This window comes from Chlorocebus sabaeus, chromosome 20 (genome assembly GCF_047675955.1).
Source record: "Chlorocebus sabaeus isolate Y175 chromosome 20, mChlSab1.0.hap1, whole genome shotgun sequence".
NCBI classification, from domain to species: Eukaryota; Metazoa; Chordata; class Mammalia; order Primates; family Cercopithecidae; genus Chlorocebus; species Chlorocebus sabaeus.
This window is the reverse complement of record NC_132923.1, coordinates 5,310,751-5,338,147: the sequence shown is the minus strand read 5'-3', so window position 1 is coordinate 5,338,147 and position 27,397 is coordinate 5,310,751. Positions and strand designations below refer to the sequence as shown.

Below are 27,397 nucleotides of genomic sequence, written 5' to 3'. Positions count from 1 at the left end.
CAGGCCTAGGCAAGCAGATAACGAGGTCAGGAGATGGAGACCATCCGGGCTAACACGATGAAACCCTGTCTCTACTAAAAATAGAAAATATTAGCCGGGCATACTGGCGGGCTCCTGTAATCCCAGCTACTCGGGAGACTGAGGCAGGAGAATCGCTTGGACCTGGGAGGCAGAGGTTGCAGTGAGCGGAGATCACACTCCAGCGTGGGCAACAGAGTGAGACTCCGTCTCAAAAAACAAACAAACAAACAAACAAACAAAAAACAAAAAAAATTGCTGTGGACAGAGGTGAATCCAATTTTATGGGTCCTGAAGCTCACATTGGTTGGAGGCAGGGTCTCCCACAAAAGAAAAAAAGATAAAAGTATAAATGCAAAATTAGATACATACTTGAAAATTTATTTTTAAAATGAGAAGATGAATCATAACAAATTGCAAATTAAAGAGTTGGCAAATCAAAAATCATTTAAAATCCAGAAAAAATAACATAGTAATTTATATTAATTAACTGCCTAGCACATTCATATAGTATTTTTTTACTTTTTCTGGCAGCATGCTCTTTGATTGATTCTTTATAATGATTTTGTCAGTTTTTTATAGAGAGAGCAGAAAGATAATTCAGTTTTCTTCTGGCATGGTTGATGAAAAAAAATTTTTTATTACTATTGATAGTATTTAAAAATATGTTTCAACTTTAAAATTTCGTGAGGCCGGGCGCCGTGGCTCGCACCTGTAATCCCAGCACTTTGGGAGGCCGAGGCAGGCAGATCATGAAGTCAGGAGTTCAAGTCCAGCCTGGTCATCATGGTGAAATCCCGTCTCTACTAAAAATATAAAAAATTATCCAGGCTTGGTGGCACACACCTGTAATCCCAGCTACTTGAGAGGCTGAGGCAGGAGAATCACTTGAACCCAGGAAGCAGAGGGTGCCATGAGCCAAGATCACTCCACTGCACTCCAGCCTGGGGGGCAGAGCAAGACTCTGTTTAGAGAAAAATAAATAAATAAATAAATAAAATTGCTCTTGGTAATACCATATATAGTTTTAGGATAGTCCAGGAATGGTGGTTCACACCTGTAATCCCAGAATTTTGGGAGGCTGAGGCAGGAGGATCACTTGAGCCCAGGAGTTTAAAGCTGCAGTGAACTGTGGTTGTGCCGCTGCACTCTACCCTGGATAGACTCCAGAGCAAGACTCTGTTTCTATTAAGAAAAAAAGAAATTGGGATTGTCAGATTTGAAAAAGAAAGCTATGCAAATTTTTTTCATAATAGAGCTGTAAGATTTCAGGACAGTTCAGGCTTTCTTATGTAGTAACTAATCTTAAATACTTGTTATAAAGGATAATAGCCAGTTTGTCCTAGATGCAGTGGTCTATTATGAACTTTATGAACTTTATTTTTATCAAATCACCAAGAAATTTAGAACTTTTTGCAATGTATTCCTATGAATTACTCTTCCTCATTAATTGAATTATTAAATAATCCAAGATCTTATTAGAAATCTGTCTTTTCCTCTTACTGCAGTATCTCTTTGAGGATAATCTGAGTTTTATGTTACAATTCACTTCTTAATGTCAGAATAATTTCTATCTAACAATTTCATATAAAAATCAATGGGAAACACTTTTGTATGGTATGTTTATAATTGTATATCCCACCTTGTTAAACATATTCCTGACAGAGAAAACTTCCATTTTGATAAAGCACCAGTGAGAACTCAATCCACTGTTTGCAATGTTACATGTTTTGTGATCAGGAGAATTTTCCACGGACTGGCTTCTGGCTCCATATAGTTCAAATACTACTTCCAGGTTCAGGCATTAGAGGACATGTTCTTGCCACCATGACCCTCAGGTTCTGAATCTATATGTCATGATGATACCTGAATCTGTCAGCTCAATGGCTGCAGGAATATTCCTAGAAGCCAATCCTATACCAGAAGTTAGCAACAACTAGACATGCAGGTGATCGTGGACCACATCACATACCCCTTTAAACGAACTGAAATGTAGGTTCTAAATTTCTTGGTGGTTTGATAAAAATAATGTTCATAAACTTCATGATAGACTGCTACATCTAGGACAAACTGGCTATTATCCTTTATAACAAGTATTTAAGATTAGTTACTACATAAGAAAGCCTGAACTGTCCTGAAATCTTACAGCTCTATTATGAAAAATATTTGCATAGCTTTCTTTTGTAGGCTGGGTGAAGTGGCTCAAGCCAGCATTTTGGGAGGCCGAGATGCGTGGATCACTTGAGGTCAGGAGTTCAAGACCAGCCTGGCCAACATGGTGAAACCCCGTCTCTAGTAAAAATACCAAAAGTAGCCAGGCATGGTGGCACATGCCTGTAATCCCAGCTACAGAAGAATTGCTTGAACTTGGGAGGCGAATGTTGCGGTGAGCCGAGATCGCGCCATTGCACTCCAGCCTGGGCAAGAAGAGCAAAACTCTGTCTCAAGAAAAAAAAAAGAAAAAGAAAAAGAAAAACTTCAATGTATTTTCAACTCAATTTCCACTTAGGCAGACCCCCAAAACACCCATGGCTCCTTTACCACCTAATTTGAGGGGAGGTGGGGCAGAGAGAAAATTATAATGGAAAGAGACATCAGACTTAATGAATTGTAGTTATAATATCTTACACTTGCATCTTTTATGCAGAACCACATGAACATATCGACAGGGCGCCTCCCAGGGCCTTAGGAGGGCCCTAGACAAGTGAGCTTCATTACCTTTACGGTAAGTCTGCCTCCAGCTGTAGACTCCATAATTTCAGGGGCTGTAAAAGGTCTCTCTAGTATCCCTCCAAAATGCCTCCTTATCAAGTAGAAGGGGGTCTATAATTACACTGTCAGGAATGTATTCCCTTGGTTACAGCATTGTGCCAATGCTAGCTCTCTTTTAAAATATGCTTTGGTAGGGGTATGAGAGGAGGCAGGATATGGAGTCCCTTACATTTTAGTATGAATGCATTCACCAGGGGAAGTTTAGAACTGTAGGAGAATTCTCATGGTTGAAGAATAAAGTATCAAGAAAGAGAGACAAAGGCAAACGTTCTTCGCTTCACATTTTGTGTGTAAAGTGGATGCGCTGTGTTCTACAGCCAAATTTGGGATTACAAGTGGCCTATGTGAGGAGATAGAGTGAAAGAGAACCCCTCTAGCATGCAGCATTATTTTTAGTCACTTTTCAATTATGAGCAATAATAGAAAATAATTATTAATAGTATTAATAGCAATTTCTCAACAAAATCACTTTGCTTGGTAAGTATTTTGGATTTTATTGAGTGCTTTAAGCCACGTGTTGGCGGTGACTTAGTTCAAGCTTAATTAGAGAGACATAATTTTTCTAACTTCCTTTGACTTGCTTCCCCCGCTGCCCTCTGTCCCCACTGCCCAACCTCAGCTTGTTAAGAGATCCTGATTCAGGGACCAGCCTAGCTGAACTCTCCCTACACCTACCCCATCCACCTTGGGAGATTTCCAGGCCACACTCTCCATGAGCTGAGCACTTGGTGATGTGTTTGTGAGAAGGAGAATCTCAGTCCACCTTGCTTCTCTCTCCATTTAGACTCTAAACAGAGGTAGTGGTAAAATCACCTGAGAAAATCCAGGAGCAGAGGAGTGGAGACTGAAGAGGAGAGCCCACGTTGTGAGGAGCGAGCGGCTGGCAGGTGAGTGTTTATCTCTCTCTGAGCTGACTCTGAGCTTTCTTTTCCCCATGTAAATGAAGCAAGGGAGGAGAAGGCCCCCAGAGTATAGACAGGGCCCAGGCTGCCTTTTTCATAGCAGCCATTTTCTGAAAAGCTTCTTCAAAAACTCCACTTTGATAACCCCAGTGCCTGAGCAAGTCACATTGGAACTCTCTGTGAAGAGGCAGGCTCTCAGCCGGCTGTGTGCAGTGTCTTTGAGAAGAGAATAAAAACCCTGGGATATTGGATAGAAATTAGGCTGTCGAACACACAGCCCAAGGTCTCCAGGAATAGAAGAAACATGGTGGAGTTTGACAAACTGGGTGAGCATCCTGTGGTCACATTCGCATACTGTGTGCCTTTGGGCAAGCTGCTTGGCCTCTCTCTGCCACAATTCCCCTATACGGAAGTGGGAATGATAATTCCTATCTCGTCATTATGAAGATTGAAAATAGTGCCCATAGCGTGTTCAGCATAGTGCCAGACATGCTGGAGATGCTCAAGGAGGACTGGGTTGGCAGGAGGGACAGATATTTGGTTGAAAAAATGTGCCCTGAGCTTCCTCCACATGAGAGGTACTGAGCAAACCCTCAGGGAGGAACTCAGATGTGTGGGGGAAGGTTTTCAAAGTTTGAGGAGGAAACAAGCTATGTAAATACATGACTACAATAGTGAACAGGTGGCCTCCAGGAGTGGAGAGTCAGCGGCTTTGGAAAGAGAGAGCTAAAAGGCATGTCCTCATATCAGGCAGCTCGGGGAAAATGTTGTGTCTGGGTTGGGCCTCGAAGGAGGAGTTTTGACCGGAGATTATGGTAGAAAAATGTATCATGTAAAGGGGAAAGTATGAGCAAAGAAGTAAGGGGGTAAAAACCTGAAGACTTTAGAGAAGAACTAATAGGTTGGAGATTAGGATCCCTGTGACATACGTGAAGAAAACTGGAAGGTAACAAAGCTGTCCATGAAGCTAGAAGGTAAGTTAAGGCCAGAGGGTTTGCGTGCCTTGAATGTGCAGCTTAAATGTTCAGAATTCTCCAAAAAGCAAAGAGCCATTGCATGTTGTTGAGTACATATTTTGGAGAGACGGCTCCACTTTTCAGAGTAGCCAAGTACCCCCAGAGCAGGTGCCTGGCCCAGCCATCTTGTTTCATCAGAAGAACAAGGAATGTGGCCACCACTGAACAGGGAAATGAGGGAGGGCAGGCAGGCAGGCAGGGAGAAGTACTAGTGAGTTACACCGTTATAAATACACTTTAGGGCCGTGTGACTTGGCCATAAATTGCCGCACTGTGCTCAGGTGATGTCACCCGACGTTCGGCTGTATTTATAGCTTTGTTCACTGTTCCCTGGGATTTTTTTCTTGGCACATTCGAGGTAATAAGTGTCTCCCCCACACACACTCATCCTGAACAACAGAAGATAAACTTTTATGCCACTTCTGCTTGTCTTCTCCCAGCTCCTTGGAAGGATGATTTCCTGGACTTATCAAGTGCCTGCTTAGTTGAGAATATTCTCCTGCAGTTCAATTGCTAGCCCCCAGGCTTTGTACTCTGAAATGGAGCTCAGGCTCCTCTCTACTCCAGGAAATCCTTTGTGGAACCCAGAATCAGAAATATCTCCCTTTTTGCCAGGCACTCTGGTAACAACTGTGAACAACAACAGTACAGGCTCTACCTGCACAGGGCTTATGGTCTAGCATGGGAAACAGACACTGAATACTTAGTTAGAAGGGAGATGAATGTTACTAGTGGAAATAGAAAGTTCTTGAAGGCAATAACAAGGTGATCTAGCTGTCTGGAGGAATTAGAGAGGCTTCCATGAAGAAGTGGCATTTAGTGTGAGGTCTGAGGGATGAGTAGCACTTAGCTTAGGGGGCGAGGTTGGAGTAGAGCCCTGGGAGGAAAAAACATTGCAGGCAAGGGAACCCCATGTGCCAAGACCCCAAACAATGAGAGAAATATGGTCAGTCCCTAAAACTTAGTGAAGCCTGGTGGAGTTGGAGTATAAAGGATAAGAAGGGGAGTGGAGAGCAGTGGGGTTGGGAGGGAAGGCAAACGTACTCCAGGCAGGCTCTAGGAACCAACGGGAAGTTGCTGTATCTGATCCTAAGGGCAATGAGAGCCCCGGTGAGTTTTAAAGAGGGGAGTAATGTAGTCAAATTTGAGCTTGAGAAAAATTATTAGGCTTGGGCTCATGCAGAAAGGCCTTGCTGGTGTTGAGGCAAGAGATAATACACATGGAGGAGGGTGGCGGCAATGAAGATGGAAGCAAACAGGCCACTACCTGGGAAAGCCAATCCGCAGGATTTGGAGACTGTTTGAATGTGAATGGGGATGGAGAGAGTATGTACTCGCAGATGTCTGGTCTGAACAATAGGATGGAGGTTGGTGTCATTCTCGATAGAGGACTGCTGAAGGAGTGGCCAGGGTTTGTTGTTGTTCTGTTTTGTTTTTTACTTGGGGGACAACATTTTCCTGTGAATTAGCTTTCCTCTGGATCTGTTCCCAAATCCTAGACTAGGGCTTTGCATGAGGAAGACCTATGGATGTGGGAAGCATTGAGGCTCACGGCTAAGGGCTAGAAGAAAAGGGGAAAGTGCCAATACCTGGAAGAGAGGACTTGGTACCAGGTCCTGTTTGCTGGCTGTGTCTTGGAGGCTGGAATAGAAGCACTGGAGAGATATTAAACCAACATTCTCCATCTGTCCATTTAGGAAATGCCATCTGAGCCAGCAGCCAGACCCTGCCTGGCAGGTAGCATGAGGCCTGTTCCCTGGCACAGAAGCGGGAAAGCCAGTGGAAGTAGAGAGGAGTTCCACCATCCTGGAGCTTGGCTGTCACAGGTAGGAAGGCACCAAGTCAGGTGAAAGGAGTGGGAGTCAGAAAATTGCTCCCCAACTCTGGACCTGGGGAAGAATCTTGGCTCTGGTTCCTTGAGAGGAAATGAGCCAAAAGTTTCCAGAAGTAGTTCTCAAACACAGAGAATTTGCAGAATGCCCTATGGGCCCTGATGGAACCCACTAAAAAGCATCCCCAGGGAATATCTCATAACTCAATGTTAGAGGCAAATAATATTACAGTACCATGGGGGCATCAGAGTTAGCAGGAAACTGAGCCCAGAGAGGGGAGCCATCTAATCTAAAGCCACACTCAGACTCTGACTAAAGATCCTGAATCTCCACTTCTAGGAAACTTTTCTTGATGCCTGCAAGCTGAGTTGAGTGACTCCTGTTTTGCACTAAAAAACACAGGCATTTTTCTATCTGCACTTCCCAACTCTGTTGTAATTATCTGTCTGTCTTTCCCACTAGAGGACGAGGTTTTGGACAACAAGGGGGTGTGCTTCATTCTTCTTTATATCCCAAGTGCTTCTCCCAGTGCCTGGCATAGAGTGAGCTTTTAATACATGTTTGTGGGATGAACAGATGAATGAATGGGTGAATGGACTAATTACTTAATTAATCTCAACCAAAACCCTTAGCAAACCTCTACCAGGGGGTTATACGGGTTGGAGTGACATTGTTAAGAGTTGTGCTTTAAGTTAACGGGCTCTCTTATAGTTAGGGTTAAGTAAGCTTAGCCCTTATATTTCCACTCATATGAACCTTATTTAATTTCACTCTTCAACTGCCATGATGTTCAGTGTCCTTAATAGAACTTCAGGCCATAATCCTAGCTGCAAACTCAATCTCATTTCTAGCTTGGATGAAAACATAAAACATAACCCTCTAAACCAGTTCTGATACTAAATGGATCCATTGAGTGGGTGGTTTTAGGTCTTCAAGGAAGCACTGAGGAATGTTAAAAGCCAAGAAACTCTGGCCTTGGGGACAGAATCCAAGAAAACTAAAACCGAGAGCCAAAGGAAGATGAGAGACTTCTCCCTTTTCCTCAGTGTCCCTTGCTTCCTGCTCACTCGATTCTCTGCTTTCCAGACTCTTACAGAAGACTAGAGTCACATAATGGTCAGAGCCATTTAGGTATCAGGAGTGTCTTTGCTGAAAAAAAGCATTTGGAATGAGACTGGGGTACAGGGGTGGGAAAGATGGAGTTAGTAAGAAACATAGGTGAATCCTAACCTGAGTGGCCTGGGTTCTAGTCCCAGGTCTACTGTGCCTTCCCTTGCGACCTTTGACAGACCATTTTGCCACCTCTAAGGGGAATGGACTTCATGCTGTCTCCAGTTGTGCAGCTTCCCATCTGAGTTATTAATTCATTATTACTGTCTCCATTTTTTCCAAAAAGTCTATTTCCCACTGCCCTCCCCCCCACACACATACCCACTCCCCATCTCAAGGCCTCTGCCTGAGTGGCTGAACGCTAACACTCTTCTCCTTTTATCTGAACAGGTCTCCTCAACCAGGCTACTCATTGGAAGCAGGGATCTTCCAATCCCCGTGATTCAGGCAATGAGATATTCATTAAACCTAATAAGAGATAACTGGTTCATTTAGTACAAATTGCCCTCCCCCCAACACTTCCCCTGCCATACTGGAGCTGGCATATGAAGCAATGGAAAGGGAAGGGCTGAAAATGGGTGGTGTGGAATGGATCCCAGTCATTCGCAGGCAATGCTGGCACACGGTAGATATATACACTGGGAGCCTATCTTTGCCAAGGTCATTCTTTCTAAGTCCCTGCCTCTGAGCAGCTTCAACCCATCCAAAACATTTCTCCCTAAATATTTTGGATACTTCTCAGTAGACAGTCCTTTATGGTGGCTAGCGTCTAGTCTTTCTTGTTCAATAGCAGCACTGCTTCTTAAGTGTCCTCTGACACCCATGCCCCATCCATGGAGCCTGACCTCCTTCGTCTACCACCTTCCCCTTCTGTAGGAGGCCTAAGATGGCCACTTAACCTCACTACTGTCCCCGATGCCTAGTCTCTGTTGCGCGTCTTACTGGCATCCTCATATCTTAATGTATCAGGGATCTGGGCCTCCTTGGAATATCTTCTTCGCTCTGCACAGATGTCAGAGCAGGTGAACAACTATCATTTCAACCACTGAGATCCCTGTTCCTTGGCAAGATACCAAGCATAGGTGGCAAAACTGAGATGAGGAAACGCCAGTCCCCAGGCCCAGAATTCTTCTTCACTTTTTTTACAGGACCAGGTACTCTTTACAGAGAGGCCAGCCTATCTGGACCCAGGCTCAGGGCCCCCTGGCCACTAAGGAGAGGTCTGGGGCACTTTGACTGATGCTGTCTTTCCTCTTGCCCCACTCTCCCCTCACAGTGCAGATTAGAGACTTTTTCTACTGCCATATGGCAGTCCCTTACCCCTGCCCTTTTTCTTGTACATCTCAAAAGCTGGGCATCTTAAGGAAAAGGAGCACAAGAGAAATAAACTGGTATAGCAGCAGGAAATCTCAAGGCTGAATATCTGGAAGGACTTACGCAGTTACCTGGGCTGGGAGATACAAAAGTGGAGAAGGGATGAAGAGCCCCCTTTGCTGGGAGGACTTTTGAAGAAGGGGTACGTCTCTCACTGTCACTTCTCTGGGCTATAGTCTGCAACAGGGAAGAGACAAGGTGACCTCTGGTGATCCCTTACCCTTGGGACGCGAGGTTTCCTTTAGCGTCAGGATTATTTTCCAAGCTGAGAATAAGGATCTCACCCTTTCTCTCCTCTGTCTCTGGTAAGCAGCAGGGACACAATACTCCACCTCTCTAGGGGGAAAAAGGACAATTTATAGAATTGTTCTGCTGCTCTTAGCCCTCGTTGAGACAAAGAATACATTTCTGTCTCTCAAGGTGGCTTCTCCTGCTGATGGTCATAAATTGCCTTCCTGCTCACTCCCTGACCTCTTGATCTTTGTGCTTTTGTGCTCAAAAATTATTAATATTTCTCTTAACTCCATATATAACCTTTGGCTGTTTCTCTCCTTTTTTCCAGGTGAAGTAGCATCCTTAGGGATTACTTCCTCCGCCTCCGCGCCTGCCTGCTTCTGTCGGGGGCAGGGCTCTGTGCATGAGGATGAAGACAAATCCACAGGAGGAAGATTCAAAAGATCTCTGTTTGGGAAAGCTCCAAAACTGAAAAATAATCACAGCTAGCATTTACTGAGCATATGCTATATGCCTAGTATTGTTCTAAGGGCTATACGGATATGAACTCAATCCTCACAACTACTCCATAACATAAGTACTATTATTATCCCTGTTTTCATATCAAAGAAACAAGAGCTAGAGAGGTTAGCCACATAAAATGTCTAAGGTCACACAGAAAGGAAGGGGAAGAACCTAGATTTGAATCCCTGTCTTGTTTCAGGGCCCATGTGCTTTGCTGTCAACTACTCTGCCAGGTACCTCTCTGATAGGGAAAGGCTTACCCAGCTTTTGCTCTGCCCTCAGGGAGTTCCAGAATGGTGTGACATGCATATGCCTTGCCCCACAAGAATCCCCAAGTTTGATAGGGGAGGCAGATATCCTGTCCTAGGAAGATATGTCCAGTCTGATGGAAAAGACACAAGCTTTATCTTTGGATCATCTGACTGATACTAGGGACTCAGTCCCAGGATGTCTACAGTTTGATGAGTTATGTTATTAGATTCTAAGAGACTCAGTTAATTTGACTAGACCAAATTGTGAGCATTAGTGTTAAAGAGATGAGGATGGAGCAAAGTTGGGGCAGCTTAATTGGGGTTGCCCCCAGGAGGGGAGGGTGATACAAGATTGGCAATAAGCAGAAGAAATGCTAGTGGAGATAAGAGGGCAGGACACTTGTGTGGTGTGCAGGCTTGCTGAAGACAATGTCTGGAAAGCAGGAGTTTGCTTAGTTTAGCAGCTCTCTACTTTGGCTGTCTACTAGAATCACCTGGGGCTATGTCTAAAAATACTGATGCTTGAACTTCACCCCAGAATGATTAATCTTTAGGGATGAGGGAATGGCACTGGTGTTTTTAAAAAGCCCTCAGGGCAGGGCATGGTGGCTCATGCCTGTAACCCCAGCACTTTGGGAGGCCGAGGCGGGTGGATCACCTGAGGTCAGGAGTTCCAGACCAGCCTGGCCAAGATGGCAAAATGCTGCCTCTACTAAAAATGCAAAAACTAGCCAGGCATGGTGGCACACACCTATAATCTCAGCTACTTGGGAGGCTGAGGCAGGAGAATCTCTTGAACCCGGGAGGTGGAGGTTACAGTGAGCTGAGATCATGCCATGGCACTCCAGCCCAGGTGACAGATCTAAACACCAACTCAAAAAATTAAAGAATACTAATAATAAAATTAAAATTAAAGGAGATGCTGTGCACAACTGGTGTTGAGGACCACTAGCTGCGGATGAGGTCTATGGGGTCTTAAGCTCTAAGATCTGGGATGCTGGATGACTTATGTGGAAGAGATTCTAGAGACGTGAGTTTGCTATGGACTGAGCTGGTGAGGATTTGGAATTAAAGGAAAGGGGGAGAGAAAAGGAAAGCTAAAGGACCAGAGGAGACAGGCCAGATTGTTGTTTTGGCTCTTAGTGAGCTAGAGAAACTTGGCTCCTCTGTTTCTAGGGTTTCGAGGTAAAATAAAAGGTCCACAAAAATCCAAAAGCTCTGAGAACCCAGTCCCTTCTCATAAAAAGAATAGCTATCAAGCCTGATATGGGACGTGGAGATTAGGCAGGAAGCACTGAGCTAAGAATATTCCCTTCCCTCAATTAAAGACTTTTTTTTTTTTTTTAATTAATGCTCTCCTAGGCCAAGTGTGGTGGCTCATACCTGTAATTCCAGTACTTTGGGAAGCCGAGGCAGGCGAATCACTTGAGGTCAGCAGTTCAAGACCAGCCTGGTCAGTTCAAGAGCAGCAGTTCAAGTCACTCTTGCCTTCCCCTCCATGCACTATTATGCGGAGTGGAAAGGAGAAAAGGCTGTCTCACTAACATGTCCAGAGCTCCCTACCTCAGGGTCTTTGCTTTTGCTGCTACCATCTGCCTGCTGCATTCTTCCCTCAGACACCTGAGCAGCTGAACCCTCAGTTCCTTCAGGTCTGTGCCCAAATGTGGCTTTAGCAGAACAGCTTAGCTTTCTTTGACTACCTGTAAGAACAGTAATTCCTCCTTCTCTCCCTCTCCCTAATCTTTTATCCTGCTTTATTTGTCTCCCATAGCATTTACCATAACCTAGTGTATTTCATATTTTTTCTACTGCCTCTCACTTTCCTCCAGAATGGAACATTAATGAAGGACTTTGTCCTTTTTTTTTTAATTATTGTCTCCCCAAAGCCTAGAATGGTGACTGGAAAATATCAGTCTGGAACTGAAGAAATATCTGTGGAATGTATGATTAATGAATGAACAAATGAAAAGCCCTATGTGTCTGTGTGTTGGTGTCTATCTGTGTATGTTCGGGATTGCAGTCCTATTTCTCTGGTCAAGGTATGGCTCTATTCTTAAACTGTGTTTGCCTGTGTTTTGGAACATATGAAGAATTCTCTGGGTCTGTGCATGTGGGGCTTCCGCATATGAACTTGGGTGTTTTCCTGCCTTTCTCTGTCCTCTAGTTGTGTGTAGATGTGTCTGGACCACAGACTGATGTTAGGATCTGCGGAGGAAAGAGGAGCTGTGGCTGTTACACATCAACAGAGGGCACCAGAGAGCCACGCACCTACTTTCAGGGTCAGAAATTAAGAAATCTTGGCGGGGAGTGTTAGAGACCCAGGAGATCTGGGATCTGAGTGGAAAGAAGTGGAGACCTCTTTGGACCAACACATTATCGTAAAATTGTGCAATTCCTGCAACTTCTCTGTTCATTCCCAGGGTCCAGACCTCTAGGCGCCCCCAGCCACCCTGTGAGCAGAAGTATCTGGTCACGGATGAGAGGAGGAGCTGGTTGCCAAACTGGGCCCTTAAGAAAGCGGAGATCCCTCCTGAATGCTCTCACGATTCTCAGGAATTCCCTCCCTTCCTAGTTCCTCCATGTCCCTACCCTAAAAGATCTCAAATCCCAGAGTGCTTACAGATCCTCTGGTGGCTGTCTGCTCCTCTGGCTTGCATTCAGGGAGGTGAGGCCAAGCCTTGGCCCTTCAAAGCCATCCAGTTGGCTACCTTCTCCTTCGGGGTGGGTGGAAGGCTAAGATGAACAAAGAAAGGAGTCATCTGTGCCTCTTCCAGGCCGTTAAGTCCTCCAACGCCTAGCCGTGCTAGACCTTGACTGGGTGAAGCCAAGGCAGGTCAAAGAGGCAGCTCCCATTCACCAGCTCGGGCTTTTGTAGGTGGGGAGAGGCATACATGCCCCTCCCCTCTCCAAGCATTCATTAGTCAATTGAGAATTCTTAATCTGGGGAATCTAGGGGTTAGGCTTTGGGTGTGGAATTTAAAAAGAAAGGTCTTTATGTTTATTTAACTCCCTGCCCCCCACCCCACTCCTAGACACACGCACGGAAACTCTCTCTCTCTCTCTCTCTCTCTCCCCACCCCCCCCCCCCCATCACATCCTCTGAGCTAGAGGCTGATGTCCCTCAGCCCATGTTCCTCCTTCACTGCTTAGTTCCATAGCCGGCGACCAAGATTGCGTCTATAAATGGGAGGGGGTGGGGTGGCCAGGGGTCCTGTTATGCCTGCCCCAGAACCCACGACGGTCACGTTTTTCACCCCCTTTTGCCTTTGCCCTCAATTCCTTTCTCTCTTTGCTCTCCTTCCATCTCAGTTCCAGCGAGGGGTGTGCATGTGTGCCCGCGCGTTGGGGGGGGGGGGGCAGGGGGAGGGCTCGTGGAGGGAGGTGCCGTCGGAGGGAGAGTAGACGTCAGGCGGAGGGAGGGAGGGAGAGAGGCAGGCAGGGAGGCAGGGAGGGAGAGAGGGAAGGAAGAGAAGGGGAGAGAATGGGGGAGCAAAGACCGAAAGAGACCCAGAGAGATAAAGCTTGAGAGGAGAAATAATTAAACGGGGAGGGCGACCAGAACGAGAAAAAGGACGGGGAGGAAAGAGAGATAAAGAGAATCGGAGGGCAGGGAAGTGAGTTTGTGCGCGTGAGTGTGTGCGCGCGCGCGTGTGTGTGCAGGGGCGGGCGCGGGCGGGCGGGGGGCGGGCTCCAGGGCTCCCCTCCTCCCCAGCCCGCTCCTCTGGCTCGCTCGCCAACTCCGGGCCCCAGCCGCGGGCGGGCGCACGGCGGGCGGACAGCATGCTGAGCCTCCTCGTCTGGATCCTCACTCTCTCCGATACTTTCTCCCAAGGTAAGGGCCCCCAGCCCGCCCCCGGACGCTCGGCTTCCCCCCGGGGCCAGAGCACTGCTCCCTGCTAGGGGAGTACTGGGGTGCCCGGCGGCCCGCGGCCAGTCCCTGGGTCCGGACGCCACGAGGCGGGGGCTCGGTCCGGGCTCAGAGCCCTGGGGGAGGGGGCGCGGAGTAACGGGGTCTGGGGAGAATGAGTTTGCCGTTGATTTGCCCAACTTGTTTCCTCTGGCTGCGCGGGAGAACCGAGCATTGGGGCCGCGAGGGCTGGAGGTCCGAGTGAAACCGGGAACCGAACGCTTTCTCTCGCAGCCCTACAGTCCCTCGTCCTCTGAGGCCGGGGTTCCGGACGCTTGAGTCCAGGCTAAGGGGAAGGCTGGAATTTCGAATTTCGGGCTAGGGGGTGAGCGAAAAGCTGAGTCCCACCTCCCGAAGATGTTGCTAAGGGGATTCCCCCTACTTCAGCCCAGCCCCTCGGGGGTCTGAGTCTGAACCACGACTCCAGACTGCCTGGGGCTGCCCCCTCTAGAGGAAGGGAGGGGTGTCTCGGCGCCTCTAGTGGGGATTTGGAACCCCTACCCGCGGAGGCTCAGGGTGGATAGTGGAGTTCCAAATACAGCTTCAGGCCCGCTTGATACAGTGGGGGGAACTCACGGGGGCGGGGGCGGAGGCGGTGGGGGGAGGGGGCTGACACTCTACTTGGGCTCAGAAAAGTGTTGCTGTCTGGGGCTTATTTGGAACTGGCAGGGGAGAGGCTGGGAGATGAGGGAGGTGGTTGGGAGAGATGAGGATGTCAGTGTATCCTGGGCAGGGCTGGGGTTGGGGGAGGGAAGAGGACTGAGGGAATCAAGGGTCCAGACTGCAGCAGGGACTGGGGTCTGTGGGAGTTGGTTCTTGCCTCCCAGGTCTGACTCTAAGGAAGACTGAATCCTGCTGAACTCCTTCCCTCCCCAAAAATGGAGCTGACACACAGAAATTGACACACAAACACGGTAAAACATTCACAGACACTGAGACAGACTACTCACCTACTGAGACAGAGACATCCCCACAAACATCCTCCACACTGAGACAGACACATATACACAAAGACACTGAGACATCTGAGGAAGACAGATTCCTCCCCCAGATCGGCACACACTCACGCATTCATCCACCCGAACATTACAAGTATACACAGTACATGTATGCAGGCGTTTACAAGGACAGGACACACGCTCGCACGGAAACCAACCCTCTAGCAAACAAAGAAACTTGAACAGACATTCATATGAGCAGACACCTATGGAGATGTACAGACTGCACATGGAGGAGGTGGTCTCTTTTAGGGGGTGTCTGGGAATGGATCTGGGTAGAACAGCCTCAGGCATTATTGCCTTGCTCTGTGTTCCCTTCCTGCGTTTGTAGGTGGGGTGTTATGCTGGACCTTTCCTCTCCTTGCCAGGTCTCTTCCCAGCTCCGAAGGCAAAGCCTGGCTGCGTTGGTGGGGGCAGGTCTTGATTCATCTCTCCCCACAGGGCGCCCATGCCCGCCCCCCAGCACACACTATGATATAAGGGCACACATCTGTGGTGTGAGCCAAGAGTGGGAGGTGGTGCTAAGGGAAAGGAGGAGGCCTGGCCCTGGGGTTGGCAGGCCAGGCCAGCCACTTGGCAGAAAGTTGGGAAGATGACTTAAGTTGACTTTGTTCAGCCAGGCTGTTGGTGTCGGGGAGGAAGGGGGTGGGCCATGGTGGTGGTGGAGGGAGGTCATGTTGGTGGTGGAGGGGGCCCCTGGGTCAGTATTGGTCTATGTTAGGGGCAAGCTTATGTCTGCCCCTTTCTTACAGCCTTACGTGTCAGCAACGTGGATACAAATGAGTGTTAAGGAACAAAAGCAGCAGTTAGCAAACAGGAGAGACATGTGGAGTGAATTGGAGACAGAAAGAAGTGTGTGTTGTGTGCCTTTCTCTCTTTGGAAAGGAGCGAGTGGCTAGGGAATGCTGAGCTCCCACTTCTCAGCTCCAACAAGGGTGAAAGCAGGACCTGGTGAAAGTATCTGGGGTGGGGGGAGAGGATACCAGAGAAAAGAAAGGGAGAGACTAGACAGGAGGGGAGGGGAAATCACTAGTGAGTGTTGGGGGAAGCTTGGCAAGGGACTGGGGAGGAGGCAGAGAGGTAAGGAGAAGGGATCTGGGGAGACTGGGACACACGTGGGGGTGGAGTGCTTGGCAGGACCCCCTTTCCTTAGCCTCCATCCTCAGAAAGGAGTTCTAGGTCAGGGACTGGGGCAGGGAGAGAAGAAACGGAGGGGGGCGCTACAAGAGGGAGGAGGGATGATGGTGGGGAAATGGGGGTGGGGGAGTAGGTGTCAGCAGGAAGCCATAGAATTGAGGGGAGCAGAGAGGAGAGGGGAAGGGGAGATACAGCCTAGGCTGAGAAATAAAAATCGCATTTTAAAGAATTTCAATGGGCTTCATCAATCTTCATTTTTCACTAAATAATTTTCTGTATCTTATCTAAATGAAAACCATTATCCTTCCCCCCGTTTCCATCATGCGCCGGCTCCACAGACTGATTGCGCCGAAAATTGAAATATTTATTCATTTTCTGGGAGATTTTCTCGCTCCCTAGTCTCGGGGAGGAGAAATTGAAAAAGAAAGATTATAGCTAATCAGAGCAATGTGGGATGACAGGCCGGCTCGGGGCGGGAGCTGCCTCCAGAGGGGGGATGGATGTGGGGGCAGGAGAAAAATAAGCCCATCCAGCCCCCAGAGCTCCCCCTGGAATTCCTGCCACAGCTTTTGAGGGGAGTAAAGGGTAAAGGGAAGAGGCCCGAGGGCCTCCTAAATTCCCAGGATTCAACTCCCTGAGTACAGCTGAATCCTGGCAGAGAACAGCAGGTCTGGAGAGTAGCTGGACTCTCCCCTCCCGGTGCTACACATAGACACATATACACACTTTAGATGTTCCATTTCTTTCCAGAGCAGGGCACTGAGGTTGGGGAAGAGTCAGGGGAGACATGGCAGAAACCAGGACACTGGGTTCCTCTCCTTGACCTTGACTGGACTCCACTTTCTGCCATCTACTCAGACCCAAAGGGAGGGTGTGAACCGAGTACTCAGTGCCTCAGCCCTGGGCCCCAGAGCACCTGCTCAGGAGGAGGAGGAGGAGGCGGCGGCACCCCGGCCTTCTTGCCTCTGCTCCTTCCCACAGGTGAGTGGTTGGTTGTTCTGGCTCTGCCTTTGGTGCTCCAGTGAGATGGGAGGAGGAAGCCCCACCTCTGCCCCCCTTACTCCTCTAGGACCTCTTTACATCCTTGCAGGGACTAAGTCTTAATTTCTTTTATCCTATAGTTTCTGGCACAGTGCTAAGCATGTGGTAAGTGCCCCTTAAATATTTGATCAATTGATTGATTTGATGAGCGTGCTGCAGTGCTGGAAAGAGGCAGCATTCAATGGCGATTAAATCACAGACTCGCATCCAGCTCCCACCTCCACCATTTGGTAGTCGTAAGCTTGAACAAGTCATGTACCTTCTCTGTGCCTCAGCATGCTCTTCCAGAAGTGAGGATAGAAGTAATACCTCATAGGGTTGTGGTGGCACTTGAATATGTTAATCCACGTAAAGTACATGGAACTGTGTCTGGCACAGTGAGAAGTGCTCAGTAAATGCTTGCTATCTTGACTTTGAGGTGAGACATAGATAGATAGGCAACCAAGTTGTCTGCGCTTCTTTTTCTTCTCCTTATGATTCTTTGTGTTGTGTGTGTGTGTGTGTGTGTGTGTGTGTGTGTGTGTGTGTGTGTGTTTTCTAGCCCCAGCTGTCCAGATTCTTGGTCCTGGGCTTCAGTAAGCGCCATCTTTGTATCTCTCATGGAAAGAACTGTGTTGTGGCAGACCCAGAAGGGGAAACTGACCCCCTCCTTGGAGACCTCAGAAAAGATCTGGGGAAGGGATTTGAGGAGAGAGAGCAAAAGTGGAGGATGGCATTTGAGTGAGAAGGAACCAGAACTCTTGTGTGAAATGAGGAGGGACACTAGCCCCGAGGTGGCAGCATTTCAGAGTCTGGAAACAATATGGATCATTTATTGAACCCTGTGTTAACTACTTCATATGCATTATCTAATTTAATCTATTCTACGGCCCACTGAGATTGGCTTTGTAAATTGTCCCCATTTCACGCATGAGAAACTGAGATTTATTTATTTTTTTTTAGATAGGGTCTTGCTCTGCCGCCCAGGCTAGGGTGCAGTGGTGTGATTATGGCTCACTGCAACCTCTTCCTAGGCTCAAGCTATCCTCCTACCTCAGCCTCCTAAGTAGCTAGGACCACACACACCTGGCTAATTTTTTTTTTTCTTTTGGAGAGATGGGTCTTGCTAGGTTGCACAAGCTAGTCTCAAACTCCAGGGCTCAAGCGCTCCTTCCACCTCGACCTCCCAAAGTGCTGGGATTATAGGTGTGAGCCACTGTACCTGGCCAAGAAACTGAGGTTTAGATACATTAAGTATATTATTAGTAGTTGTAGGAACCAGCTGATGCCACAGCCTGCACCCTTCTCCTTTGCCAGATCCTATATGCCAGCAGAGACTGATGCTGAGCTGGGACAGGGATTTTCCTGGTCCATAGCAGAATGAGAACTAGGAATAAAAGGGAGTGAGCTTTTCATAAAGGTAAACTCATTCAAATTTGAAAAAACAATCCTTTATTCTGAGATTCTGCCCTACATTTTTTGGTGTTAAATTGTTTTTCTTTGATGATATGATAAATCTAGTAAATGACTAGATTTTTTCAAGGGCTTGGCAAATAAAAAGGTTTGTTTCTAATACTAAACACAGCCTTACAGGTCCGTGAACTACAAATTTGGAAATTACTCTTGTTCCATGCAAGGCTGACTCCTGGAGAGGCCCAGAGCCATACAGAGGCAAGAGAAGCACTGAGAAGGGGTCTAGGGGATAATCCTGAGACCAAGATCTCCCCAAGTGTCAGCTTCCAAATTTGGTCCCTGGTAGGCTGCTAGGATTGGAGGCTAGGGTCTTAGATGGCTTGTTCTAACCCCCCTGGGGAGGTTGTCAACCCTCCTTCTTAGCCTGTGCCCTGGGGAACTGCCTGGCCTAAGGTGGTGAAAAGCAATTGTAGGAGGTCAACTCCATACCAAAGCACCAAAATTACCTTTTATTGAATTCCTACAGTGTGCTTTTCAGGTTAATGTTATTCCCATTTTACAGTTAAAGAAACCACAGTTGAGAGTTTAAGTAACTTGCTTAAGGGCATACCGAGGTGTTGGATCCCAGATTCAACCCCTCTTTTGTCTTCCTACTAAGGGCCATGGGTGCCTTCAACCTGCCCAGAAGAGCCACACCCTGCCTCTCTTAGAGTTAAGGCAGCTGTGGAAGGATAGGAGGGAAGCCTAGGCCTTTTTTCCTCTCCTGGTGCCTCACTCAGCTCAGCCCCCTTCCCTAGTTCTCAGCCCAGAAATTCCAAGGCCACATCTATCTCCCTGCCTTGCTTTGATGATCATTTGTGAAGCAAAACTTAGATGTCGGGATACATGTTTTAATCAGTGGGGCTGGGACCAGTAAATAATGCCCCTTGTCAGAAGGAGGTTTGGAAAGCCTCAATCCTTTTCCTCCTGCCTTTAGAGTCTTTTATCTTTGTACCTGTGTATGGTGCTTGTCAATTTTAGCAACTTTTTACACGTACCATTTGATAGATACGATCGTCCTATGATGTAGGTAGGGTAGTTGTTTCTCCATTTAATAGATGAGAAAGCAGAGACCTAGAGAAGTTAAAGAAATTGCAAAGGGGTGGCGGTTGGTATGGAGGGAAGAGATGGGGACAAATTCCTTAATCTCCCGATTTCTGGGAGATGTTTCCATCTGAGGCTAGAGACATTTCTCTTCATATGTCCAGAGATGAGAAAGCTGCGCCCCTTCCCAACCTACCAGTTCCTGTCTGGTTTCTTCCCAGGGCCTCTGGATCAGTTTACTTGGCAATCTCCTGGAGCGTGCTTTGACCTGGAAAAGGATGGGGGTGTGGGGGTGGGTTGTCAGCAGTAGAGGAGAAAGAGGCTGTCATGTCCTTGATCCTCAAATGTGAAACCAGGGAGCAGGAAGAGGCAATTTCAGAAATCAGGAAAAATACTGGGCTCTGTCAGAGTGGGGGAAAAAGCTGTTCACTTTTGTGAAGGGCAGTTTTGTATTTTGCATATATTAGTAACTAATTTAATACTGACAATAATTGTTGAAGTTAGGTGTTATCCCCGTTTTAAAGATGAACAAACAGGGATCCAAAGAAGTTAAGCAGATTGTCCAAGATGATCCAGCTAGTAAGTGACACAGCCAGAACTAGAACCCAAGCAGGGAAGTTGGGATGGGGGCTGAGGATAACTCCTAGAGGGAAGACTGCACGTCTACCTATTCTGCATTACTGCTGCATGCAAGGTGTGGATGCAGTCTCACTGCATGCGTATGCATATATATTCACACATGTCTTCATAGTGCAGCTATGTATGTAACCACTTCTTATCCCCATCCCCGTACACATCTGGACAGATATCTCTCATCTGTACCGCAGCCCTTTCAGTCACCAGGGCACTAGTGTGCAACAGTAGTACATTTTTGTGAGTCATTTTTCTTCTAGCCATAGCAGCCCTCCTGTGTCTTTAAAGGCATTACTTTTTGCCTTGCCTTGCATGCTCTGCATCCTCTCTGATGGATGCACAAACTGTGAGATTATGAAAGTTGAGAAAGAAGCTTGGGGTTCCTCATTCTGTAACACTGGTCCCTCTCCATTCTGTAGCTCCAGCTCTTATATCTTCCCACGTCTGACTGTCAGACAATGCGAACCTGATTAAGTTCTTGGAGCATCCAGGATAAAAGCTGCTCTAGCTCCCAGACACCACTGAAGATGACACTTTTCTTTCTTCTTTCTATCCCACTTACTCGCCCTCTATCAGCTGACTCCATGCTCCCAACTTGTCCTTCCCTCCATGTTTAATTTATGCAGCCACTTTTATTAACCTCTGTTGTCTCCAGGGATTGCAGTCCTCATCCCTCTCTGCCCTCCTTGAGCCCATTTAACAAAATAGGGATCGTATTGAAATAAATGAGCCTTGCAGCCAGCCAACCTTCTCAAGATTAAGGGTCTTAAATCCAGGGGTAGAAATCTCCAGAACTCTCTAGCAAATTCCATTAGTTTCCCAGGACAGAATGCTGCCGCTTTATTCCTTTTGTGGTCTGGCTCTGGAAGGTGATGAGAGACTCACCCAGAATGCAGTGGGTCTTGGGTTTTGAGGCAGGGAAGGGATAACAGGAACCCGAGTGTCTGGAGGTATACACTGTGCCCAACAGGTTTATCCCAGGAGGCTGTCCCCTCCTAGGCCCACTTCGGAATCGACTAGGCCATTGGATGCCTTTTATCTCTGCCCCTTCTTTCCTTCTGAGGCAGTCTGAGGAATATATCCTAACTGAAAGATGTGTGGAAAGAGGAAGGACTTTTGTTCCTTCATTCAGCGGAAGAGAATTGTGTGCTTACTGTGTGCCGGGCTCCAGTGTTGCAAAGTGAATAATGTACTAGATCTGTGCCCTTGAAGGTCTCACTTTGTGATTTCAGTGCAAATTACGTAATCTCAGTGGGCCTCAGTTTTCTCTTTCTCCAAGTGGGGAGAATTATTATTTTTTAAATCATAAACTGTACATTATTATATGCAAAACATACTGGTAGGCATTATGTGGACCAAAAAATATGATAGCAGGCGGTCCTTCCCTTTTAAGAAACTAAGATATACATACATGAAGATTGCTGGTGGTGCAAGGTGTGGAGTCATTGGTGCCATGATAGCAGTGTGCAGGTCAGAGCTGGAGAGTCCAGAGAAGGGAGTTTGCTGTGGACTGAAGTGAGCAGGAAGGGCTCCATGGAGGAAGTGGGGCCCAAGGATGGACAGGACATGCATGTGGCAGGAAGAGAGAGAGCCTTACCAGACGGGCCAGATTTCCTGAACCAAGATATTGTTGCTGGGATGTGTGGGGGACACAGAGGCCGTTTGGACTGAGGATTTGGGTTGGTTTGGGAGAAGTAGATGAGATGATCCAGAACGGTAGAATGGGGACAGACTGGAGGAGGCCTGGAAAAGCCAGGCTAAAGGCTTCTTACAAGGAATCCCCTGGAAGAACTAGAGAGCCATGGATTTCTGTTTTTTAAGCAGACAAAGGGTGTGTTCAAAACAGGTATAATCCCCATCTCATTTCTCACCAAAGTCTCCCCTCCTCTTAAACACTTCCTCTACTGGAGATGCTATAGAAATTTGTAACCCCTCCAATTAAAAACATGAAAAAAACAGATAACCAAGGTTTGGCCAGGCAGAAGTGAGCAGAAAACCTTAGAGAAACACCAGTTCTGCCTTGGGAAGTCTCAGATCTGTGACTTGAGCTAGAGAGACTTTGGAAAGATGAGGAAATCGTTTTCTCTGAGAATCCTTCAGTATAAGATAAAGATGCCTGGAGGCAGAGTTCAATGGCAATAACTGCGAGGAAACCTCTGCAGTCTACTCTGAGGCCAGGCTCTTTGTTACCTGTCCCCGCCAAGCTTGGGCCATGTCTACACTGCCCAGAGTCCAGGGGAGCCATCTGGTTCCATCAGAGGGCCCATCCTGGTTTAGTCCCTTCAGGGTCAATTCTGGGTCATTTCCACTGGTCTGTGGCCTTAGATACATGTGCATTTAGGAGCTGAGCCTAAAGATTCTTAAAACCTCTGCTAGGAAGCGAGCTCTGGTTTTTCAAATGGAGTCCTTTGAAGAGGGTCCCACCAGGGGGGTGAGCGCATGTGTTCAACTTACAAGCATTGTTTTGTTAAATGGCTGTGCTGGGCCTAGGCCTGGGAATGAAAAGGTAGGTAAGATTTAGTCCCTGTTCTTGAGGCCCTCTCAGTATGGTGTGGGAGATGGATGTATAAACACATATTGACAATTTTATAAGATAAAGGTTGTGAGAGAGGTATGTGAAAAATGCTGAAGCCTAACTGTCCAGTGAGGGGGAGCGGAGCAGGGAGGGAGCAGGGGCAGGGAGGGGCCACAGATGTGAGGCTCAGGGTCTGCGGGGCCTCTGGAATGCGGTGCCACGAGATATCCAGGCTCTGGACAATCCTCGATTGTACCCCCTGCTCCTTGTACCCCCTGCTCCGGATGGAAGGAGCCGAGGAATCCGAAGGAGTGAACCGTGGTCCCTCCCAAGGATTATGATTTCCAGGAACAAAGGCAGTTTATATAAAGCACACTTCCCCCAAATCGAATCTCCCAACCTCTTGTGTCCAGTTCCGTACTCACCACCCCCCACTCCCACCCAATAGAGCTGATTTCTAAATTAACTTTGTCCTTGTAATCAGCTTAGCTGAGTTTTTTTATTATTACTATTTTTCCTCCTCCTTCCTGAATTCTCCCAGGAACAGCCCGGGGCCCTGCTCGCTCCATTACCCAGCATTGTCAAGCCATGAGGTGCTTTTAACTGCTTCTTCCCATTCGGTTCGCTTAACTGGGAGGTTATTAAAAGGAAAGGAGCAGAGATGGGCAGGCAGGGCAGAGGAAGAGAGAACACAGTAGAGAGAGAAGGCATTTCAAAGGAGCAGAAACCCAAGGCTAGGCAGGCTGGCAGAATGAAGCCTCTGAGAGAAGCTCAAGTTTTCATCTTGACTCCCGAGTCATCCAGAAGGACATTTCATCGAGACATTGGGACTTCTGGGTTTTAATCTAAAACCTTGAGGAACTGACTTGCTCCTCTTTGTCTCAGTCCTCCCCACTACTCCCCACTCTCCCTGGAAATCTACCAACTTGACACTGTGGGATGGGACAGGGGACTTCCAGAGGTCCCACACTCCCCTTGATGCCCGACCCTCCCACACACACACTCGTGGCTGGCTGTGCTGCCAGCACCAGAACCCTCCAGCACTCACCCCCAGGGCAGCTACTTTGTGGTTGATGTTGGATCCCAGACTGACATGCCTATCACACAGCACACATCTGGGAAGTCTCCCTTCACCAGGCAGTGGGCGAAGTGAGAATGCAAGCTCATTTTAATGTCAGTTTGAGCCAAATATAATTAGAAAGGAAAATCTCTGACTTTGCAAAAAAAAAAAAAAAAAAAAAATCGAATGCATTTCAAAGCCAAGTTGAAATGACTTCTGGATTATCTGCACCGCTGCCGCTCTCCATTTATGCAGAAAATCGAGAGGCGAGCCTGTAAAACCTGTGCCTAAGGGATTTAGTTTGTGCACATTGCCTTCGGTTTCATGCCAGGGTCATGTTTTAAGACTGGCCTCTTTCAACACAACCCGGTTCCTGGAATTGGGAAGCACCTAGAGTGACCTCCTCACCAGGGGGCCTGTGGCAGAGTCAACCTCTTTCCCAGAGGGGCTGCTCCTGTGTGATCATGACCAAGTCACTTACTTGGAGCCTCTATAGTTTTCTCATCTATAAAATGCAAATGATTACGTTTATCTTCTAGGGTTGTTGTGACGATTGAATGAGAGAATGTATATTAAGGAACAGTACCTGGAATACAATAGGTACTCAATAAATTATGGTTGTTATTAATATTGTACAGTCCTTGCTTTTTACAGTTCAGTCCAAGGCAGATCTTGAGAAAACAGACAATAGAAATGAGAGATGAACAAAGAATAGGCCAAATACAGAGCAGACTGTTAACTGGGCCAAGGAGGGTGACCAGTGATGTAGGTAATTCCTGAGCTCTGTTCTCTAGGGTTCAGTGCAGTGGGAACTTTGGGAGGCAGCACAGCGTAATGGAAAGCACTCTGGTTTAGAATTAGGTCTGTGTCTTAGATCTGGAAACTGAATGCCCTTTTGCCCTTTGCGAGTCTCAGTTTCCTTAACTGTAAAACAGAGTGATAGCACCCACTTTCCTCTTTTGTAAGTCCTGGAAAAGCACTCTCAGGACAGTGTACAGTAAGCTTAACCATCATTTTAAACCCTGTCTTTCAGCCAGGCACGGAGGCTCACATGTGTAATCCCAGCACTTTCGGAGGTCGAGAGAGGCGGATCACTTTACATCAGGTGTTTGAGACCAGCCTTGCCAACAAAACACAAAAATTAGCCAGGCTACTTTTTGAGCCTGTAGTCCCAGCTACTCTGGAGGCTGAGGTGGGAGGATCACTTGAACCCAGGAGGCGGAGGTTGCAGTGAGTGGAGATGGCGTCACTGCACTCCAGCCTGCGCCACAGAGCAAGACTCTGTCTCAAAAATAAATAAATAAATTTTTTTAAAAACCCTTTCTTTCCAGGTTTCAACCCAGTATGTTAGAACAGTGATCTCAAACTTTAACATGCTTACAAAACATCTGGGGATGTTGTTAAAATGCAGATTCTGACTCACAAAGTCTGGGGTCAGATGGAAGTTCTGTATTTGCACCAAGCTCTCGGGTGATGCTGATGCTGCTTGTCCTAGGACCACACCTTGAGGTGTTAGGGGATGCTTTCCTTAGAGAAATAGATCTTCAATGTTCTAATGAGAAACACAAGAAAATAGAATTCATTTAACTGAATTCACTTTTCAGCCCGCTTAGTTGTATAACAGCCCCGATGGATCATTGATTCGGCAGCATTGATATGTTTGTTTTCAGGAAGCAGCTGGTGGGACAACAGAGTGCACAGAGCTTGCCAGCACACCCATCCTTAGCCTCAAGATTGACCTATCCAAGCTCCTCCCTGCCACCTCACAAGCTCCATGCCATCCCACCCCACCCTGCCAAGTCTTCACTCAGGCTGCCAGCTGCGGAGTGGAAAAGCAACCTGCTAGTGTGCTGGTGGAAACTCATCCATACCGGAGTCAGTCATTTCCACTTTTTTTTTTAAAGGAAAAAAGTCCTCATAATTCATCTCTCAATGGGAGATGTGGGGGAAAGCATTTGGACAGAGCTTCTGGTCTAGGCCTTGACCCTGTTGGCTTTGGCTTAAAAACTGGGTCATGAGCAAGTTGTGTGATTTGGGAAGGAAGGTAGGTCATAGACTTAATTGGGTGCATAATTTCGGGGAGTAGTGGGGAACTGTCTCTGGGCAGGTCAGCATCTCACACTCACATAGACCTCATAATTGTTCAACCTACATGATGAGCAAACTCGCTGTCTCCCGTGTGCAGAACCCCAGGCTGTAGAGGGAGATCCACAGGCCAGAGGAGAGAGACTGCCTGCCTTCAGGGCCCCCCTGGTTCTGTGAGAGAAGCCTGGTCCTTATACATAGTGAATCCTGGCCACTGGGGGAAACAGGAACTCCCATTAATTTTTCTTCACCTTCTCCTCTCCCCCAGAAAATCCACACACATTTAGCTATCTGCAAGTGTGAATGAGAACATAGGCAAAGTACGGATGGGGGTGAGATCAATAGATGGGGCTTCTTGGAACGCAGAACCTGCGGTGAGAAATGAAAGTGGAGTGATGATTCCTGAAGAACCTCAAAATGGACTCTCAGAATGCCTCTCTTTAGGTAGGACTGATTTGAACCAACCCAGAGACATCAATGTTTGTGGTTTTTCTGAAGAGAAAGGAATTTCATTAGTACTCTCTGCTCACTCACTGTCATTTCAAATACTCCCCGGCAAGCAGGAAGTTCTTCTTTGTGTCTAATCTGAACCTTTCCTGCTCCTGCATGGAAATTGTCTAATGAGGTATTGTAACTGAATACGTCTCCAGTCTTCTGTATGTCTGGGTAAATAACATTTTCCCCAACAGGTTTATTTTCTCATACTTCAAGGCAAAGCTCCTTATAATAGAGAAGCAAGCCCAGAGAAGTCATAGGCGAGACTGCCTCCTGGGCCCATGTGAGCCCAAAGAAGTTTAGCTCATTAGGGGTCAGATTTGCTTTCCAGCAAACCACCAAAGCTGTCCTCCCACAGTATGCCCAGCCAGGGCCAGGAGAATGGTGTTCACAAGAACCTGGCTTAGTCACCGTGCCCTTACCTGTCTAGTGTCCCCTTCTCAGCCGCTCAGAGCAGCTGGGGGCTAGATGACTCTGGTGTCCTTCCCATCATTTCTAGCCGATGACCTGAGGGCCCCTCCTCCTCTCTCCATGGGAGCCAGGCTGAGAGCAGTGCTGGCATCTGCTGCTGAAGCCAGCATGTAGGAAAGTGGGCATGGGGGTGATGGCAGAGGTAGGCCTGCCCCACAGCCAGGGCCAGTTTTAGCTTAGGAGCAGGAATGTTTTCCTCTTGGAATCACTCAGAGGTGTCCTTAGCCCTGCCTTGCCAGCTTGGATCCCAAGAGAAAGCAGTGTAAGCAGAGAGAGGAGGGGATGGGGTCTGTGGGATGGGGTGCCTGCCTTTGGGGATCTCCTAGTCTGATAAAGGAGTGTGGGCGTTTTCCTGGGATACTGGACCACATAAGTGCAAACTCAACTGTAAACTTGAACTTGAGGCAGGAGACTTGGTTTCTGTCACCAGCTAGCTAATTATAATGGGGGACTATGGGTTCCCATCTTCCCCAGTGTATAAACGCCTATAAAGATCATTTAAATAAGGGAAGATTTTGGACCCTGTTGTGCATCTGCACAGAAGAGGATAGAAATGACACTGGAGCT

General features: G+C 47.4%; 1 protein-coding gene across 4 annotated transcripts in view; it reads left to right on the top strand.

The window, feature by feature from the left end:
* Positions 1–13,689: 13,689 nt before the first annotated feature.
* KIRREL1 (kirre like nephrin family adhesion molecule 1) overlaps positions 13,690–27,397 on the top strand; it is a 108,681-nt gene continuing 94,973 nt past the window's right edge. For 2 of the 4 annotated variants that reach the window (XM_007976635.3, XM_007976634.3), the window contains exons 1-2: positions 13,690–13,845; positions 16,914–17,036. In XM_007976635.3, coding sequence (XP_007974826.1) covers positions 13,794–13,845; positions 16,914–17,036 — 175 coding nt within the window. In that variant the 5' untranslated portion in view covers positions 13,690–13,793. The remainder of the gene's footprint in view (positions 13,846–16,913; positions 17,037–27,397) is intronic. The other 2 variants (XM_007976638.3, XM_007976637.3) reach the window with 1 other exon arrangement.